Raw genomic sequence first — 19,848 nt, forward strand, 5'->3', positions numbered from 1 at the left:
CAGCCAAGATTGAGTCTCTGTCATCATAAGTCACCTTAATAACTATCATAATTTTCTAGGTTGTGAGTTTGTGCTCTATAGTTATTTACTTACTATTGGTATTTATTGTGTGAATGTGTGCTGGTACCAGGGCTTGAACTCTGGGCCAGGATGCTTTCCCTTTTCTTTTTCCACTCAAGGCTGGCACTCTGCTACTTGAGCCATATCTCTACTTTCAACTTTTTGCTGGTTAATTGGAAATAAGAGTCTCATGGGCTTTTCTTCCCTGGCTGGTTTAAATAGCTGGGATTACAGGCATGAGCCGCTGGCACATCTGGCTTTGTGTGCTGTTTTCAAATAAGGAAACAAGCAAGATCAATATTCTGCTTAGTGGTTTGATAAAATAGGCATTCTTCCCAGCCCACCTATTTAATTTCTAATTTCCCAGCTGGCATAGTCTCCACTGCCCAGAAGAAGGAACGAGGGCCCCAAGGGAGTAGTGACTGGCCCAAGGTTACCTGACCCTCCGATGGCAGAGCCCCGAGAGGAAGGGAAATCCCTGACTCTGGGCGGAGGCCTAGGACTCTGTGGTGCAGAGATGGGACCTTGCTCTCAAATTGACTGGCTTTCTTTTGGTGCAAGCAAGCACTGGTTTATGATTTCATGCCCGCTCCATGGACCTTTCTGTTTTCTAAGACTTAAGCCACGTTTTCTCTTCCTTCCTCTGGTAGAAGTCTGAACTCCAGGACAACATGTGCTACAAGACGCAGCTGTACCAGATAGAGAAGTGCAGGCCCATCAAGGAGGCTTACGAGGTGAGTGAGCGGCCCCAAAGCAAACCCAGAGGCTCAGAGCCCAGGTCTCCAAGTAGAGGGGGCAGTAGAGAGAAAGCCAGGTACTGTGGGACAGAAAGACTAAAAGATAAATACCTTTGGCGCTGAGCCCTGAGGACAGATTTACAACACAGCCATCATTGTTCAGGACCGCCTCCCACGCCCAGCTCACCCCCAGGCCTGATTCCTATTTTGGGTTCACTCCCATGGCTTCCATCCAGGCTTGCAGAGTACCTGTGACTTCTGGGGCTGCACATAGACTGTTCCGTCTTCTAGAATATTCTTCCCAGCCCTCTTTGCCTAGACAATATTGGTGATTCTTCGGATCCTAAGGCCAGGAAAGCTCCTCATGGACTCCTGCCATTCCCTGACCTCGGATGCCAGATCCCATCCCTCCAGGGCAGCTTGTCTTCCATGTTGTGCACCAGAGCAGGGCCATTGACCAGATTCTCATTTGAAGACTCTTTGATTAGCTTCTCTTTCCCACCCAGGACTGTGAGTCCCATAAGAGCGAGAACGGAGTGAGCATCCTAGGAGACTAGGATAGCTGGCGTGTACTAGATTTTTGCTAAATGGGTGAACAGATGCAGCAGTGGTACTCACTATACAACTTGTGGGTAGGGACGAGAGGGAAAAACTGGAAGAGAATGGGGAAAAAGGATGCCACTGTCCATTACTTGACTCACATAACTCCTCTGTCCATCATCTTTATAATAACAAAAAATAAATACTGCCGGGTGCCGCTGGCTCACACCTGTAATCCTAGGTACTCAAGAGGCTGAGATCTGAGGATCTCGGTTCAAAGCCAGCCCAGGCAGAAAAGTCCGTGAGACTCTTATCTCCAATAAAGCACTAAAAAACCCAGAAGTGGTGCTGTGGCTCAAGAGGTAGAGCGCTTGCCTTGAGCTGAAGAGCTGAGGGACAGTGCCCAGACCCAGAGTTCAAGCCCCATGACCGACCAAAAAAAAATAGTTAAAATATATTTGCTGGGTTGGGAACATGGCTCAGTGGTATGCATGAAGCCCTGAGTTCAATTCCTCAGTACCACAGAAACAGAAAAGGCCAGAAGTGGCTTTTGTGGCTTAAGTGGTAGAGAGCTAGCCTTGAACACAGAGAGGCTCAGGGACAGAGACCAGGTCTTGAGTTCAAGCCCTGGGACCACTTATAAAAACAAAAATAAAAAGAGAAAAATATTTACTGGATGGTCAAAGTGAAAGAATCAGATGGGACTTTGTCCCAAGGCCTAGAAAATAGGTAGACTTGGGGCAAGTAACTGGGTAAGACAGAACATTCTAGGTGAGACACCTAACTTGAGTAAAGTAAGGGACACACCTGCAGCACAGCATGCATAGGCATTGTCACCGGCAGATGGCCAAATCTTCCAGCAGGAATCCCTCAGAGACCAGGAGATGCAGAATCCATTTTTAGGCTTTTGGAGTCTTCTATTGCATTTGACTGTGATAATGCTAATAGCCACCGCAAGGGACGAGAGACTGGTGTGTGCGCCCTCTCTGGCTGCTGCATTCCCTCGTTGGTGCCCTGGTGTTCTGATCTCTGCTCTTCTCATCCCAACCCTTGTGCTATGTGGCCAGTGCCAGAGCTGTGATGCAAAGCCCCCCTTTCTTTCATTTGGATTCTTTTTCTCTAGTGATTATTTCACTTGGCTCAAGTGCACATGGTGAACGTTTTAAACATTTGTTGAAATATCAAACAGTTAAGATTTAAATAGGAGCACTAATGGGCAAACAGGATTTCAATTTTCTATGATCCATTTGTTTTCTCCAAACTGCAGTGGTTATTTCTGTTAATTGAATTACAAGCTATGACTAGATTGCCCAACTTGTCTGTGCTGGAATCGAGAAAGTATGGTGTGGGGCTAGTTGGGAAAAATACTATTATATATAGCCAGGCATGGTGGCACATGCCTGTAATCATAATACTTAAGAGCCTGAGACAGGAGGATCACAAGTGCCAGACCAGACTGGGGCTCATATTGACAACCTGTCTCAAGGAGGGTGAGGGAGAGAGATAAGAGAGATCTGGAGGTTGTAAGAAGACCCATACTTTACTAGTTTTAAGCTAGTTACCATGACTGGCCTAAGAGGGGGGACATCCATGCTACAGGAGTGTGATGGATGGAGGCAGGGAAGCAGGGGACAGAAGTGACATGACTGGCAGTACGCAGGTTCTATGTCCCCAGGGATGATGACATCAAGCCATGTCCTGTGTACTGAGTGCATCAGTGGGCTCTTATTTCTTCCTTGTTCTTTTTCTCCTAGGAGCTCCATGAGCTGAATTAAGTTTTTTTCATTTCTCTGCTAGGTTTATAATTCTTTGATTTTCAGACTTTTCTTCTTTGTGTAAGAGTATAGCAGAGAATTTCGTCGTCGTTGTTGTTTCGGTCGAGTGCGGCTTGAACCCAGCACCCTTGTGCTCTTACTCACCTTTGCCCAAGGTTCATATTCTACCGCTTGAGCCATGCTTCCACTTCCAGCTTTTTGTTGGCTCATTGGAGATAAGAGTCTCAGATTTTTCTGGCTGGCTTTGAACCTTAAGACTCAGCTTTCAGCCTCCTGAGTAGCCAGGATTATAAGTCTGAGCTACCAACACCCAGTGAGAAAAGACATTTGTGAAACTGAGATTTATGCGTTGCCTAGAGACATCTATAGATGTCCAAGGCACCGTCTACGGGGGAAGAGACCTGGGTAACCATGAGAGTGGACAGAGGGTAGTCATCATTTTTTGACTACCTATTAAGGCCACGTAGGACGTAAAGCCATTTTTGTTCAAATCTCTTTTGGAAAGTGATGTTGATCTCTACAAAACTGTGAAATAGAAGTAGGAAGAGGCCTTTGTGATAGGAAGTACTGCTTTGGAGTTTGGAGGGAAATGTGGCATAGAGAAAGCAGGAGACTGGATTAGTCTGCTCAGGCTTCTGTACCAAATACCACAACTGGGCAGAAATCTGTGCTTTTGCAGTTCTAGTGCTGGCCCCCAAGATCCAGGCTCAACAGGAGCTGTTCCTCCCCAGGCCATGAGGGGAATCTGCTGCCAGTCCTACTGTGGGTCCTGGGAATCCTTGATCTCTTAGATGATGTTCTGGTGGGCCTACTATACTGTTTTTGTGGATATCACTCCAGTGGGTTTGGGCCCACCTGAGTAACCTTAGGTTAACTCGATGACTTCTGTATAAACACCCTGTCTGTGAGTAAGGGCACGTTCTGAACTGTCCTGGGGGTTTGAACTTCAACATACAACATTTAAGAGAGTCTGAATCAACCTACCACAGGGAACATAAGTTGAAAGGTAAATGCTTACGTGTTGGTTTGTGTCAGATTTAAAAATCGTGTACAAGTGTAGAATTGGATCAAGCATGTGTGAGGCTGGACATGGAAGTGGTGGTTTCTTTGGGGCACAGCGAGGCTGGAGAAGGCCTGATGGGAGGCTGGCAGGTATCAGCTGAGCCCTGGGGCTTGCCGTGGTGACGTGGTTGCTGTTCACATGGCCGATTTTGCTGTTTGCTTGTCTGTAGGATGCTCCTCAGTTTTGAATCTTCATATTTAATAAGGTTTACCTAGAAAATCTACTCAGCATGTGAATCAGGACCTTCACTGCCTACTGCCACTCTGATTTATGGGTCTGATATTTTTTGGTGGGGACAGGAAGATTTGTAAACACGGAAAGGAATCAATTCAGTATGAGCTGCAGGAGAGGTGGGGGGGGCGGTAAAGTTGAGGAATTAAATAGCAATGCAGCTTCTTGGATCATTGAAAAATACTGCTTTCCACAGGCCTCGCTGGATACCTGGACAAGAGACTTTGAACTCCATGCTGCTGTGCAGGTAAGAACTTGGACAGAGAGAAAGAGAGACAAAGACTAAGAGATTGGGGTGTGTGTGTGTGTGTGTGTGTGTGTGTGTGTGTGTGTGTGTGTGTGTGTGTGTGTGTGTGTGTGTGTGTGTGTGTGTGTGTGTGTGTGTGTGTGTGTGTGTGTGTGTGTGTGTGTATGTGTGTGTGTATGTGTCTCCTAGGGCTTGAACTCAGGGCCTGCATGCTGTCCCTGAGTTTCTTTGCTCAATGCTAGCACTCTACCACTGGAGCACAGCTCTGTTTTCTCTGTTTCTCTCTCTGTCTCTCTCTTTCTCTCTCTTTTGGGAGGGGGGTAGCTTACTGCATGAGAGTCTTCCAGACTTTTCCTACCCAGGCTAGCTTCAAACTATGATCCTCATATCTAATTAGTTAGGATTACAGACATGAGCCACCTGGCTGGGTTTGACAGATGGATATAGGCTTGCACAATTCTGATCTTGGCAAGTCCAAACTCTGTAGAGCAGGCCACTGGGCCCAAGACCTAGAGCTGGTTCAAGTCCATAACCCTTTCAGAGGCAGAATTTGTTTTCCAAAGACCTGAAAACAAAAAACACAGGTGTCATGTGGATTTTTGTTTATCCTCACAGCTGAAAAGAGCACACACTTTTGTTTATAGATGGAAAACACTTCCCTTCCAATTGAAGTTCCTTGCTCAAGATCACCAGCCAGTAGCAGAGTGAGCCAGGAATGGAGTCTGCATTTCCATATTACCAGACTACTAGCATGGCTAGTGTCCCAGCAGCTCCGGTCATTCTTCACTAGGCTGTCAGCCCCACTGAGTAGCCATCAGCATGGACAGACCCAAGAGCCCAGGGGCTGGGGCTCTGCCAGGGGAGGTAATTGAGAAGCCCAGGCGATCATCAACACCTTGCTACTTCTCCTTTAATGGCCACAGGAGTTTAGGGTAGGCCCAGGGCAGTCATGCTGGTGTGTATATGATCCCAGCTACTCGGGAGGTGGAGGTAAGAAGATCATAGTTTGAGTATAGGCCTAGGTGAAGTTAGTAAGACTATATATCAAAAGTAAACTTGAAAAAGCAAAGTGGACTTGAGAGCCTGTCACAAGTGGTAGAGTCCTGTTCACTCTCCAGTACCACGTATACACGGAAGGAAGGAAGGAAGGAAAGGAAGGAAGGAAGGAAGGGGAGAAAGACATAGATAGGTACAAAGAAGGAAGTTCTCAGAGCAGAGCTTGAAATTGTTCCTTGGCTCTCAGGCCCTCATGGATGGCAGAGACGCTGGTGGGCAGAGCCTAGAAGGCCAGGGCTGTGCAGGGAGTACAGGTAGTAGCATTGGGGGGTGGGCACATGCCTGTGCAGAGCACAGTGTGAGGAGTCCTTCCAAAGATCTTCTGTTACATAAGGCAGTTGAGCAGCTGGCTCCCTAGGACATTTCTTGGGGAGAAAATAGGCCATGCAAATGAGAAGGTAGAATGGGGTGATCATTTGCGTTTTGGGACTGTGTGCTCAGAGGGTAATGAGATCTGGTTGTAAACAACCACCTTTCCTCCAGGCTGTTGACCCTGCTTCACGGGCTGGGCAAGGTTGTACCCCTCAGGGAGGGAGTGGTCTGGAACCAGTTCTAGGCTGAGCAGGACCCTGGGATCTATCTCAATAAAGGTAGTCTTAGTAGAGTTTTCTGGAACTTTCAATCAAGCAGTAAAGTGAAATTTCATTTTCTCTTTGTTGACTAGAGGAAAATTTGGTCATACAGGCTAACCTTAGTGTCCTTCCCAGCAAACTGTGTGTGTGTGTGTGTGTGTGTGTGTGTGTGTGTGTGTGTGTGTGTGTGTGTGTGTGTGTGTGTGTGTGTGTGTGTGTGTGTGTGTGTGTGTGTGTGTGTGTGTGTGTGTGTACACATGCTAGTCATGGAGCTTGAACTCAGGGCCCCATGCTCTTGCCTGGCTTTTTGGCTCAAGACTAGTATTATACCACAGCTCTACTTCCAGCTTTTTTTTCTGCTAATTGGAGATAAGAATCTATTGCTTTACTTAGCCAGCTGACTTCAAGATGGGATTCTCAGATTTCAGCCTTTCAGCCTCCTGAGTAGCTAGGATTACAGATGTGAACTACTGATACCCAGAATACAGCTCTTAATGCTACTTAGTTCAGTCTGGGAGACATTTTGTGACTTGCTCTTTAAGTATTTGAGACCCCCAAGGAGAGGTGGAAAGGCGCTGATGTGAACCCCTATAGCTGCTGGCCGTGCGGTAAGCTTGGAGGTTACAGGACAGCTTGAAAGAATGTTGCCTGCCTGGGATTTTTTTTCTTTGGGGGGTGTCATGGGGCTTGTACTCTGCCTGGGCTCTGTCTCTCAGCTCTTCAGTTCAAGGCTAGTGCTCTTTCGTTTTACTGGTGGTTTTTTGGAGATGAGAGTTTCATGGACTTTCCTGCCCAGGCTGACTTTGAACCGCAATCCTCAGATCTCAGCCTCCTAAGTAGCTAGGATTACACGCGTGAGCCACCAGTGTCCAATGCCTGTGATTTTTTTTTAACCCGCAAAAGGGGTGAATATAATTTATTCTTTAAAAAAATCAATATTTTAAAAAAATCTATCACAGAAGTACATTTGGCCCTTTTCCTATGAAAGGTGTTGACACAGAGCAATGGTAACTTGCACACAAAAACAAAGAAAACTGCAAAAGGAAGGAAATAGGCTAGACTTCTAGAATAGACCATTTATACGCCTCCCCCCCATGGATGCTGTAGATGTGTGTGTGTGTGTGTGTGTGTGTGTGTGTGTGTGTGTGTGTGTGTGTGTGTGTGTGTGTGTGTGTGTGTGTGTGTGTGTGTGTGTGTGTTGTCAATGCTCATCTTTCTTCACATTAGACAAATGTTTACTTTCATGTAAACAAAGTAGCAGAAAACAGCAAAAAGTTATTACTGTCCCAGGTCCCGAGGTGATGAGGTGTCCCGGAGCACATTGTAGTATACTGGATTTTTTTTCTGTAATGGATTACCTGAGTCTGGGTAATTTACATAGAACAGAGACTTCGTTCCTACAGTTCTAGTGTAGTCCAAAGGCATGGCATGAGCCTGTGGGCAGGGCCTTGGGCTTCATCCTAACCTGAGGGAGGAGGGCAGCTCACGGTTAGGAAGTGTACCCAGGAGTCAGAGAATGATGGCCAACCTCATCCTTTTAATTAGCGGCCTCCTCCCGAGACAGCCAACCCAGCCCCAAGACAACGAGTTCACTTGGTGACAACCAGCCCACTGTGTGATAATGCTCTGTCCTTCCTATGACCTTGTCCCCTTTTAAAGGACTCACCTCTTCCTTTTTCTCCTCCTCTTCCTTCTCCTCCTCCTTCTCTTCCTCTTCTTCCTCCTCCTCTTCTTCTTTTTCTTCCTCTTCTCTTCTCTTCCTCCTCTTTCTCCTCCTCCTCCTCTTCCTTCTGCTTCCCCTCCTTCTCCTTCTCCTCCTCCTCCTTTCTTTTTCTTCAACACCCTTCCTTTTCTTTTGTTTTTATTTTTTCTTTCTGAGACAAGATCCATGCCAGGCTAGCTTCGGGCTAGCCTGAAGCTCACCATCCTTCTGCCTCAGTCTCCTGAGTTTCTGGGATTACAAGCATGCACGACCATGCCTGGTGTTAAAGGATCCACCTCTTAGCACAGTTACAATGACAAGCCACAGCACCAGAGGTTAACCTGGAGCCTTTGCCTTGTGCCTCATGTTCAGACAGCCTTCCAGGAATCAGACTGAAGTATGTTCCTGGCCCCTGCCCTTGCCCTGGCCAGTCATGCTCTCCTCCGCTGATACGGCCTGACCCTCACTGCCAGGCTTTGAGAGGGCCGTGTGGAGTCAAGTGTCCACAGTACCGACTCCAGACCTGCGGAAGTCTCTGAATTTAACCGCCTGAGCTGTGCTCCTTTATAAAGGGATCAAATGCATTCTGCACTTTGGGGGGGTCCTGCATTTCATGCAGCTGGCAGCCGCCATTGGAAGGTGTGGCAGGAGTCTGAGGAGGCTTTGCCTCTATTTCATTCCATTTTGCTCTTCCACTAGGAACCAACCACTGAATCAGATTTAATCCCCTTCCCCCAAGAGCTACGGCCCCACAACGTGGCTCTGAAGGCCCTGCTGTCTCCTGCCTCCCTGTGCTTTTCCACTCGCACATTGGACGTAGTGAGTCACGCTCTTCAAAGGCATTGAGCATCCTTGTTGGAAAGGGCACTTTTACAAAAGTGCAAAGAGATGTTTCTTTGAGAAGCTTTTCAGCAACGTCAATGAAAAATAGATGAGCTCTCTCGAATTGCAAATACTCTTCAAAATTGGAAGTGAGGAAAAAAAAAAAAAAAAAGAGTGGAAGGCTGCCCCTTTCCCTCAGCCAGGCCGGGTCAGCCTCGGTCTGTTGGTAATGGTAAACATCGCGCACCGTCTTACAGGCCAGAAAAGGAATTTCTATGCCATGGCATTCCTCCCTTCCCAGAGATTTGAACTCAAGTCATCTGAACTCTTATTTGGTTTCTACTGACCTTTTTGAAAATGTTGATTTCGATAGCTATGTATTATGCTTTTTTCTTAAGTGCCTGGCTTCATGCCAGAGGTAGTGGGGTTGAGGATAAATCAATAGTGACAAGTTTGCTCCTATCAGAGGGACTATAGCCTAGTTGAGTAAAGATAAAATTCACAGCAAGATAAGGCTGCAAGCCTGTGAGTTTTAGTTCTACAAGGAAGCGCTCCCAAGCCTAGAGGATAGAAAGCACCAGAAACCCACAGGGCACTGCTCTGACCTCTGGACTCTCCTATCCAGTTGTGTCGGGTTCCTTGGCCTGGCAGAGCAGGGGCATCAGCTACATCTCAGGTTGCAAGGCCTCGCTGAGCGTAGCATCCCAGGGTACCACTTTATTTATTTATTTATTCTGAATTGTTATTTCTTGTTGGTTTGAGACAGACTGTTATACATCCCAGGCTAGTTTCAGACATGCAATTCTGCCTCCTCGTCTCCAGTGCTCACATGACCCCGGTGCCTTCCCCAGCTAGGGTACCATTGTAAATGGTACATGATAGGTTTGCAAAAGGCCTCATCTGCCTCACTTGAGTTTGTTCAGCCCGGGTTTGAAATAACCAACTCCTAAGGAGGCCTTGGCCTGTGTTGGAGACCCTTGAAACGGTGCCGTAAGGTATAAGAGACAGCCGAGGCCCGCTGGCCAAGCGGAAGGAGCCGGACTCCTTGGAGCATCTTCCAGACCCAGCTCCTCCCTGTGGCTCCTTGGGAGAGAGAGCAGGTAGAAGCAGAGAGCTAGGATTCCTCCAACACGCTCTGATGACTTTCCAAAGAGGAGGCCCACGTGTGGCTCAGTATGTATGTTTGCTTCTGATTTGAAGGACAAGAAGCCCAAAGAACAAGAAAAGAAAGGGGATTTCCTTCATCGACCTTTTTCCAAGAAGTTGGATAAGAACCTGCCCGCCCACAAACAGCCCCCGGCCTCCCTCATCACGCAGATTCACAACACCAAAGCCCTGCTGAAGGACCGGAAGGCCTCCAAGTCTGCCTTCCCTGACAAAGGTGGGTGATCTCTGAGGACCCTCTCAGCTCGCCTATGTTGAGCTTGATATCTGCAGTGTACCCTCCATAGGGACACAGCTGTGTGTGCCCAGACCAGGGGACTCTTGGATGGTAACTCATTGTCTATAGTGTGCTGGCTTCTGAGTTGGAGGGTGGGGGCATGGGGGGAGGGGCGGAGCCTCTTTGTGTATCTCATTTCATCCAACGGGTTGAGCGGTTACAGAAGACCCTGAGCCCATGCCCCGTCCCAGGAGCTACCCTTGGGGAGGCAGGAGGAGAACCAACAGCCCAACTGTGGTATATTAGCCACCTGTGCCGGGGGGGTGGGAGGGGGGAAGCTGGGAACACAGAGCAGGTGGGTGGTGGCATGGAGACAGATGGGAGAGTACAGAATCACAGAGACTGGGGTATGGCATTACAGGAGCAGTGATCAAGGTGTGTGTGCTTGGGGAGAAGAGACTGGAGTACACCTGGCACAGTTGGGGCAGAGGTGGAGTGCGTGGTATTATAGGAACAAAAGTTGGGGTGCTTGGTGTTGTAGGAGCAGAGGATAGGGTGCTTGGTATTGTAGGAGCAGAGATTAAGGTGCATAGCATTGTGGGAGTAAAGGTTGGGGTGCATTGTGTTTTAGGAGCAGAGTAGGGTTCACAGTGCTGTAAGACAGAGGTTGGGATATTTATGTATGTGTGCAACGATCAGGCATTATAGGAATAGAGGCTGGGGTACAGGAATAGAGGCTGGGATACAAGAACAGAAGCATAGATTAGGGCCTTTGCCACAAGCATCGCTCCTGGGAAGCCTGGAAGTGCAACTAAGTCTGACTCTGGGCTGAGGATAGGGTCTCAGACCTGAGTTCAAATCTACATTTATTGCCCGTGACTGCCCCAAGTCTTCTTTGCTTCTTCTCACAGCTTCTCCCTGTTGGAACTACCAGGTAGATGGAATGAACTATTTATGTAGGGCTCCTCTCCTAGTGCAGAATCTGTGCTCTGCAGAATCTGTGCTGTCCTCTGGGACAGGCAGGGGAGGATGTGGAAAGGAGAGAACTCCCCAGACACTGCTTTGATGCACAGGGGAGAAAATACCAAGAGAAAGGACACCCGAGGCTGGGGCATCCTGACACAGACCTGGGCATTGGAGGACAGACAGTTCTTGTTCCTGGGGCGTTGGAAGAAGTCACATTGTCCAGTCTCTCTCTCTCTCTCTCTCTCTCTCTCTCTCTCTCTCTCTCTCTCTCTCTCTCTCTCTCTCTCTCTCTCTCTCTCTCTCTCTCTCTCTCTTTGATGTGAAGATGCAGGATTTTTAGAAAGAGAGCCATGTCCATCTGAGGTCAACTCAGGCTGGCCGGGCAGTCAGTGAGGCCACTGGACAGTGGCCACTCTGTCCCCATGTAGCCCAGAACAGCCCGCCTTCCTGGGTGCAGGGCACCTAGCACATGCTGATGAGATACTGCCCGTGCGTCCACCGGATACATTAGGCATTAATGAAATTTTACTTCCTCTCGCATCTGCTGCCTGAGCAGATTTATTTTGGTGTCTCTGTTTATTTATGTAGGCAAGGAAGAGTCTAGTACCCTCAGCTGCTCCCGGAATCACACACAGTGGGCAGCTGCTTGCTCCTGCAGCTGGGCCTGGATGGGGCCTATAAAATTTAACACTGAGGGAAAAGAATCTGTGACTGGGCATGTTCCATATGAGCTGGACTTTCTTCCCCTCAGCTCCACATCTATAAAGGGATTTCCCCTCTCCTTTCTGATACTGTTTGTAAACCTGGATTCTAGCCTGTGCCAGGTTGAAGTGGAATTTATGAGAACTGGCAGGTTGCCGTAACCGTGTAGATGAACCTCCTGTTCAGATGGGTCTCCCGAAGTTCAGAAGTCATGAGAGAGCCCTAAAAGAGAGGGAGATCCTGACACACGCCACAGCACATGAGGACATGGGGGCCAAGGCGCTGAGTGAAGTGAGCCAGTCATAAAAGAACAGCTACCGTGTGATTCTGGTCATAATAGTCAGGTTCATAGAGGCAGGAAGTAGCGTAGCAGGAGAAGGAGAGGCAGGGAGGATCAGCTACAAGACGAAAATTGCTGTGAAATTTGATTGCATGATACGAATATACGTCACTGAATTATGTAGTAAAAAAAATGGTGACAGGAATCAGTGTCCTGCTCTGTATGTTTTATCAAGATACACTTAAAACAAAAGCAAAACCAAGATGTCCATCCCTGAAGGACACAGTTCTTGCAGGGTGGCGGGTGAAGGACCAGATTAGCAGGTGTTTTGGGTGTGGTACACTTGCAGGAGTTCAGTAGGTATCCTGTCAGTACCTGGTCCTTTTTACTCAAAGGTCCCTTGACTGAGTCCAGAATTTTTTTTAATTATTTTTACTAGCATACATTAATTGTGCAAAGCACTGTTGCATTGTGATTTCTTTTCCATTCTTTTTTTTTCTTTTTTTTGCCAGTCCTGGGGCTTGAACTCAGGGCCTGGGTACCATCCCTGAGCTTCTTTTGCTCAGGGTTAGCACTCTACCACTTGAGCCCCAGGTCTACTTCTGACTTTTTCTGTGTATGTGGTACTGAGGAATCAAACCCAGAGCTTCATGCATGCTACGCAAGCACTCTACCACTAAAACACATTCCCAGCCCTCATTGTGATTTCTATGTATGCACATAATATACCATGATCATATTCATTCTTTTTATAAAGTTCAGAATTTGCATGCACGCGCGCACGTGTGTGTGTGTGTGTGTGTGTGTGTGCGCGCGCGCGCATGTGTGCGTGCATGCGTGCCAGTTCTGGGGCTTGAACTCAGGGCCTGGGCACTGTCCCTGAGCTTTTTCACTCATGGCTAGTACTTTACCATTTGAACCGCAGCTCCACTTTTAGGTTTTGGTGTTGTAGACACCTGAGTAGCTAGGATGACAGGTGTGAGCCTGGCTCCTGGTTTACAGTCTAGAATTTTAAGCATACAAAAGGAGAGTCGCAATGGCTGACTTCTCCTGGGGAGTTGTGGCCATTTGTTTCTTGATTCCGTGATCCTCCACTGGGGTCCTGTCTCACCAGGCTGAGCCTCGGTGCCAGCAGAAGGCTGCTGCTACGTGCATCGTTTCTGTATTTGTCCTGATTTCCTTGATCTCTTGATGTGCAGATTCCTTTGGCTGCCGCAATCTTTTCCGGAAAACCTCTGATTCCAGTTGTGTGGCGTCATCTTCCATGGAGTTCATCCCCGTCCCACCTCCCAGGACCCCCAGGATTGTAAAGAAAGCAGAGCCCCAGCAGCAAGGGCCCGGCAGTGCCGGCATCCTCCCTAAGGAAGACCCCCTGATGCTGGATATGGTGCGCTCCTTTGAGTCTGTGGATCGTGACGACCACATAGAACTGCTGTCTCCTTCTCACCACTACAGGATTCTGAACTCCCCTGCGAGCTTGGCCCACAGGAATGCCGGGGACAGGACACTCTCTCCGGGGCTCTTGTCTGGAAGTATGTCACCTCTCCAGACCCCACTGCATCCTACTCTCGTCTCCTTTGCTCAGGAAGACAAGAGCGGCCCCCCCAAAGAGGAAGGCATGTGTTCCCCACCTCCGGTGGCCAACCATGGCCCCATGCAGCCACTGGGGAGCCCCAATTGTGTGAAGAGCCGGGGCAGGTTCCCGATGATGGGCATTGGACAGATGCTGAGGAAGCGACACCAGAGCCTGCAGCCCTCTGCGGAGAGGCCCCTGGAGGCCAGCATGCCCCCGCTGCAGCCCACGGGCCCCAGCAGCCTTTCCTTCGACATGGCTGATGGGGTCAAGAGCCAATGTTAACCTGAGCCAATGAGATTGTGAGACAGCAGCGGAACAGAGCGCTCCACACATCTGAGAGGGCATGAGCAGTCAGAGACCTCGTGGGAGCTTCCTTTAGAGCCTCATCCCAAGTATGGACCAGCTGAAATCCACAGTCCCAACATCTGTACAACAAGCCTTTCTTAAGGGACCCCCGCCCCACCTACACACACACACACACACACACACACACACACACACACACACACACACACACACACACACATTCCTGAAAGTCACTAGGAGGTCTGGGTATGGGGGCAGTCACTTCCGATCGGAGACTCCCTTTGCCCTCATTCCTCATCCACCTTATCCATACCCAGCTGAGCTTAGGGTTGAAAGTCCCCCTGACTTCCTGGGTCCCTCGGATCTGCAGACTACCCGATCTCTCTTTCCTCTATGCTATGCATGTGCCTCTTTGCAGACCACTCTTCAGCAGTCGGTCACGGAGGCCAACAATACCCTAACTCATTCATCCTGGCCAGAATTTCCTCTGCAGAAGGAAACGGTGTGGCCCTTCTTCCCTAACAGCAAATCCCTGCAACCCAGCCATGCACGAGCAGGAAGCCCAGAGGAAGAACCTTGGGCAATGGTGGAACCAAATGGAAAGGATCTGATGGAAGAAAAGACTGAAGGAAACACTTGTTCCCAAGTAGAGTTTTGACAGATTTTTTTTTTGTCTTCTTTTGGTTGAAACTGGTTGGTAGCAGAATGATTTTATCCAAAGAGTGTTTTTGTTTGTTTGTGTTCTTTCTGTGACACTATTAAATTGAATAACATCATTCTCTACACCCTAGATGGAGAAATTAAAAAGCACTTGCACTGAATTCATGTGTCCATGAGAGGAACAGTGAAAAGGCTGGCTTGGGTGTTGTTTGTAGTGGGGTTGGACCACAGTGTGCTGCCAGAAAGCCAGAATCTCAGCCACCTTGTGTTCTTCTCATTGCATCAACAGAGAGCCTTGATCCCTCCAGAAGGTGGAAAACACAGTTACAGGTGTTTCCTTTAAAAGAAAAAACAAGATGGTTGCAGCAGAATCTGAGTGAAGGCGACATTCCCTGTGTGCACCCCAACTTCCAGCTCCCCAGAAATGAGTCTAAGGTGGAGTGCAGGTGGTGGCTGTGAGCGGTGAACTGGCTTGCCCTTCAGATAACTCATGTTCATGCACACCAAGCTCCTTCCTCAATGAAAGCTGTGTATCCTGACTTCCGGTCCATGTGGTGTTTCCAGCCCTCTTGCCAAGGATCGAACCAAAGATGCGTCTCCAGTTGTGACTGTACCGTCCCCATGTGTACGTTTTGTGGATCCTAGTGTTATCTGACTGTGTCCAGCTGGACAGCCCAGTGGAGGCCACCTCCCTGGCTTCTGGAAGCAGGTTCTCTGTTGTGAGCGGAATTGCAAGAAGGGAATGTGACTTGGCACAGGTTGTGTAGTAGTTAATTCAGGAGACATATTACAGAGCAGCCTGGAATCTTAGACTTTTGCCTAGAGTAGATGCAAGTGACCGCTGCTGTGATCACTGCAGAGCAGTCATCTGGTCCATCAGTTCCAATGTGGGCCAAGTCCCTTCATATTGTACATAAGGCTAGCCTTCATCTCGCTGGCAGCCAGAGAAGAGAGGGGCGATTCTGGCCTTTCTCAGTTACCATTTGAGACTTTGTTAGACCCTTCAAAGCTGACTGGATGAGGTGAGGAAAGGTCTTTGGGTGATTCTGGCCGCCACTGAGATAGCTCAGTCCCAGCTGACTTTGGGGCTGCTTGATCCTTTTGGAGGGATTGACCCCAGCCCTAAGAGCACACTAAGAAGAGGGCAGTCTCCTGCTAATCCTCCTTTGTGTGACTTCAGTCTGGGCTCCAGAATTTACCATAGAAAAACAAGAGCCTTTGAAGAGTCATCTGGTCAACCCTCTCTGCATTGAACATGAAATGTTCAATTTGGGGTGGGTGAAGAATCTTTTGTAAAGATAGCTTCCGACTGTTCTGCCCTGCAGGTTGGAAGGATGTGTCCCCGTGCATTGTGAGCTTCTCGTAGCGCCTGGCTTTTCCTTGCATCTGACAGTGCTCACCAGATGTGGGTGGGTGGCTCTATGTTGCTGTTAGCTCGTGGAGAACATGGTCCCCTCTGTTTGCAAGCTTCTGGAACAGCTGCAGTATGGTACCACTAGCTGACCCTGTTGCCACTGGTAACTTGAGACTCCAAAACTCAGGTGTGTTGTGAACCCGGTGCGAGGTGAAAGAGAGTGAGGGGGAGGGGAAAGAAACTGTTTTTGGTGTGTGTGTGTGTGAGCACCTGCCAGACAAATCTATGAAACTGAATTGAGAGAAGAAATGTTAAAAAGTCTTTATTATTTTATTATATTTATATGGAAAACTTGACTATTCCTTTGATAAGTACAAAGTGTGTTGTCTGTCCGACCCGTGACTGTCCTGCATCGGTCTGTGCCTGTGATTTCAGTCAGCCTATTGCTAACTGACAGAAATGACCAATCATTCATCGTGCTGAAGTCCAAGAGCAAAGAGTCCATGTGAGTTGTATGGTTCGGTCATAAGTAAGGACGATATTTATACACCATTATTCAATGTATGTACTTTTATAATGACTGTGAAATACACTTTTTCTTCACTACAACTGCTTCTTTATTTGCTGACAGATCTTAAAAATATCAGAAATATGGTGAATAGAACCATTGTTTACTTACATTTCTTGGCCCAGAATCTGGATACAAGTGGGAGTTGAGCTTATGGGTTATTGGAAGGGATTTTCTGTTTTACCTGTACCAGGTATTCTCCAAATATCTGTCCGCCTGACATATGACAAGTGACAGTTCGAGATCACTCCTCATTCTTCACATTCCTTTCAGTTTTGCCAGGTCAACTTTTCTCGTGGAAAATGAAAACAGCCCATGAGACAGGACACTGGCCTTGTGTTAAATGTGAGTCAGGGCTGGGAGAGGAGGGATGATAGAGTCTAATTTAGCTATATGAATTGTTCCAGTAAACCATTCCTAACCATTCACAGAGTGTTTTTGAACATATTACATTGCTTAAGCCCTTGGGTCCCCTTCTACGGTGAAGACATTAAGCTTAGTGGTGATATGCTGAAAAGCTGAGACAGCAGATTAAGTTGTGGTTCCAACAGGTAGTTTTTGGTTTTGGGTGCCAGTCCTGGAACTTGAACTCAGGGCCTAGATGCTGCCCCTGAGATTCTTTTTCTCAAAGCCAGTGCTCTACCACTTGAACTACAGTGCCCTTCTGGCTATTTCTGAATGGTTTATTGGAGATAGGAGTCACAGACTTTCCTGCCCAGGTTGGCTTCAAATAGCAGTCTTCAGATCTCAGCCTCCTGAGTAGCTAGGATTACAGGCGTGAGCCACCAGTACTCAGCTCTAACAGATAGTTTTGAGATTCTGCACAATTGGAGGCCGGAGAGAGTGGTACTGGAGTTTGAACTCAGGGATTCTCACTTGCTAAGTAGGTATTCTGCCACTTGAACCATACTCACAGTGTTCTTTTGCATTAGTTTATTTTTCCAATAGGATATAATGCTTTTGTCCAGGGTCAACCTCGAACTTAGATCTTCCTGTCTCTGCTTCCCATGTAGCTGGGACCTCAGGCATGTCCTACCACATCAAGCTTGATTTTGCAGAACTAAGTCTAGTTTTCCTAGTTGTATGGATTTCTGAGCATCACACCGTATCAAGGCTGGAGATGCTTACTTTGTGCCTCTGTCTTCCTCCGTTGGTCTCCAATATAAGCCGCAACTCCTTGATGTATAGCTCAGCTATTAAAAGGCTACTGGGAGCCATGTGCTGATGGCTCACACCTGTAATCCTAGCTACTCAGGAGGCTGCGATCTGAGGATCTTGATTCGAGGCCAGTCCGGGCAGAAAAGTCCATGAGACTTTTAGGTCCAATAAACTCAGAAATGCTGGGCATAGTACTATGGTTCAAGTGATAGAGCCTTAGCCTTGAGCACAAAGAGGCTCAAGGATAATGCCCAGGCCCTGAGTTCAAGCCCCAGCACTGGCACCAAAAAAAAAAAAAAGAAAAAGGATGATTGAGTCTCACTAGATTAAATCCACAAAACAACGTGCAGAGAGCCTTACAGAGAAAGAAAAATTCAGAAGGAATGTAAGGCTGATTTCTATTTGAGGGTGGGCGGCGGGTCTGGCAGTGTCCTGGTGACTGCATCTGCTTTCTGTGTGCCGTCCTCTGCATGCCTTGGGCATGGGGAGACGCATTCAGAGCAGTACTGGGAGGCGGTTCAAGTTCATGTCATCACTTTTCAATGAAAGGAGCGTGTTTCCTGAGTAGTAAATGAGAGGATTCTTTGTGGCAGCCTTTTTCTTTCTTCTTTTTTTTTTTTTTTGTCAAGGGAGCTTTTCAGACATCTGGCTCCAAAGACAAACAGGGTACATATTTGTACTTCTTTCCTGTGGATGTGTTTTCAACACACCATTGGGTCTTGGATTGGCTATCTGTGGGTAAGAAGGGGTGGGGAGGGGAAGGCGCTGGTGTGCAAATGATGAGGCATTTGAGGAAACCGCCTCTGGGAGTGGAGAATGGCCGTGATGTGGAGGCTCCGCTGGGGATCCGTTGGAGCGGGTACTTCACAATGGGGAGGTGGTGTACTGCGCGAGCACTTTGCCAGGAAGCTTCTTGACGTAAATGATGCCATCCGGGCCTGAGCCACTTGCCTCTCTACTCAGAAGATGAGCAAGCACTTTGACTTAAATTTCACACTTCCACAAAACCTTAGTTTTGTTTTTTTCCTCCCTAGACCTGTTTTCACAGCCAGCTGCAAGAGGGTGGATTGCAGTCCTGCAGGAGGAGCCAGATTTCACATCCAAAGTCGGGCGGGGAATTGGTGGCGGCTCTGAGGAACAGGCCCCTACCTGTGGGTTCTCCCCTGGCTGCCAGTTTAGAAGAGAGATTGGGCTTTTTACCTCCCCAACATACTATACTCCAAATCTCAGGGACCATTAATATGTGTTTACTACACAATTGTGTGTCTGTGTGTGTCTGTGTGTGCACGTACACGTGCATGCATGCCAGTACTGGGGCTTGAACTCAGAGCCTCATGCTTACCTTTAGCATTTTTGCTCAAGGCTGGTGCTATACCACTTGAGCCACACCACCACTTCCAGCTTTTTGCAAATGATGGGTGATGAGAGTCTCCCAGAGCCTTGCTTCGAACCGTGATGCTCAGATAGCAGCCTCCTGTGTAGCTAGTATTCCAGGCAGGAGCTACTGGAGTCCAGTTTCCTAGACAAATTTTAATGAGGCTTGTGACTCCGGAACGGCTGTCTTCCGCATGGTAAACCATGGTGCTTCTGCTTTATGGCTCCATCTACTCAGAATTGAACTTCTGTAGTTAGGCCAGCGAGGAAGAGAGAACTTCCACCAGCCGGCCAGTGCTCTGTGAAGGATATATCACATTATTTCACTGTCCCCTGCCTTCAGCTACTCTTAGCCTTGTTTATAAGGCTAAGACTGAGATATAGGGGGAGTATGTGGCAAACTGAGGTCCAGTCAATGTTTCAGACAGCTTCAAAAGGCATAGATGCTGTCATTTCAAGGCTGTCTAGAGCTGAACCTAGTGATACATGCCTGTAATCCCAGTAATTGAGAGGCTGCGGCAGGGAGGTCTTGAGTTCAAGGCCAGACCCAGTTATATAATATCTTTTCTCAAAAATACATAAATGTCCCCTAAAGTTGGACTAGCTTTGTCCCATTCTTACACAACTATAGTACCTCATAATGGGCCAAAGTTGTCTTTTTTAAGCCAGGCGCTGGTGGCTCACGCCTGTAATCTTAGCTACTCAGGAGGCTGAGGTC

At 48.0% G+C, this 19,848-nt stretch overlaps 1 protein-coding gene across 1 annotated transcript in view; it reads left to right on the top strand.

Annotated features, from left to right (window-relative positions):
* Positions 1 to 16,628, top strand: part of Hunk (hormonally up-regulated Neu-associated kinase) — a 102,917-nt gene extending 86,289 nt beyond the window's left edge. Inside the window, exons 8-11 of the mRNA XM_070030562.1 lie at positions 711 to 794; positions 4,603 to 4,653; positions 10,006 to 10,186; positions 13,334 to 16,628. Of these exons, the coding sequence (XP_069886663.1) occupies positions 711 to 794; positions 4,603 to 4,653; positions 10,006 to 10,186; positions 13,334 to 13,992 (975 nt within the window). The 3' untranslated portion in view covers positions 13,993 to 16,628. The remainder of the gene's footprint in view (positions 1 to 710; positions 795 to 4,602; positions 4,654 to 10,005; positions 10,187 to 13,333) is intronic.
* The last annotated feature ends 3,220 nt before the right edge of the window (positions 16,629 to 19,848 follow it).

The sequence above is a fragment of the Dipodomys merriami genome, unplaced genomic scaffold (assembly GCF_024711535.1).
Source record: "Dipodomys merriami isolate MVZ:Mamm:240054 unplaced genomic scaffold, mDipMer1.0.p SCAF_2, whole genome shotgun sequence".
Lineage (NCBI taxonomy): Eukaryota > Metazoa > Chordata > Mammalia > Rodentia > Heteromyidae > Dipodomys > Dipodomys merriami.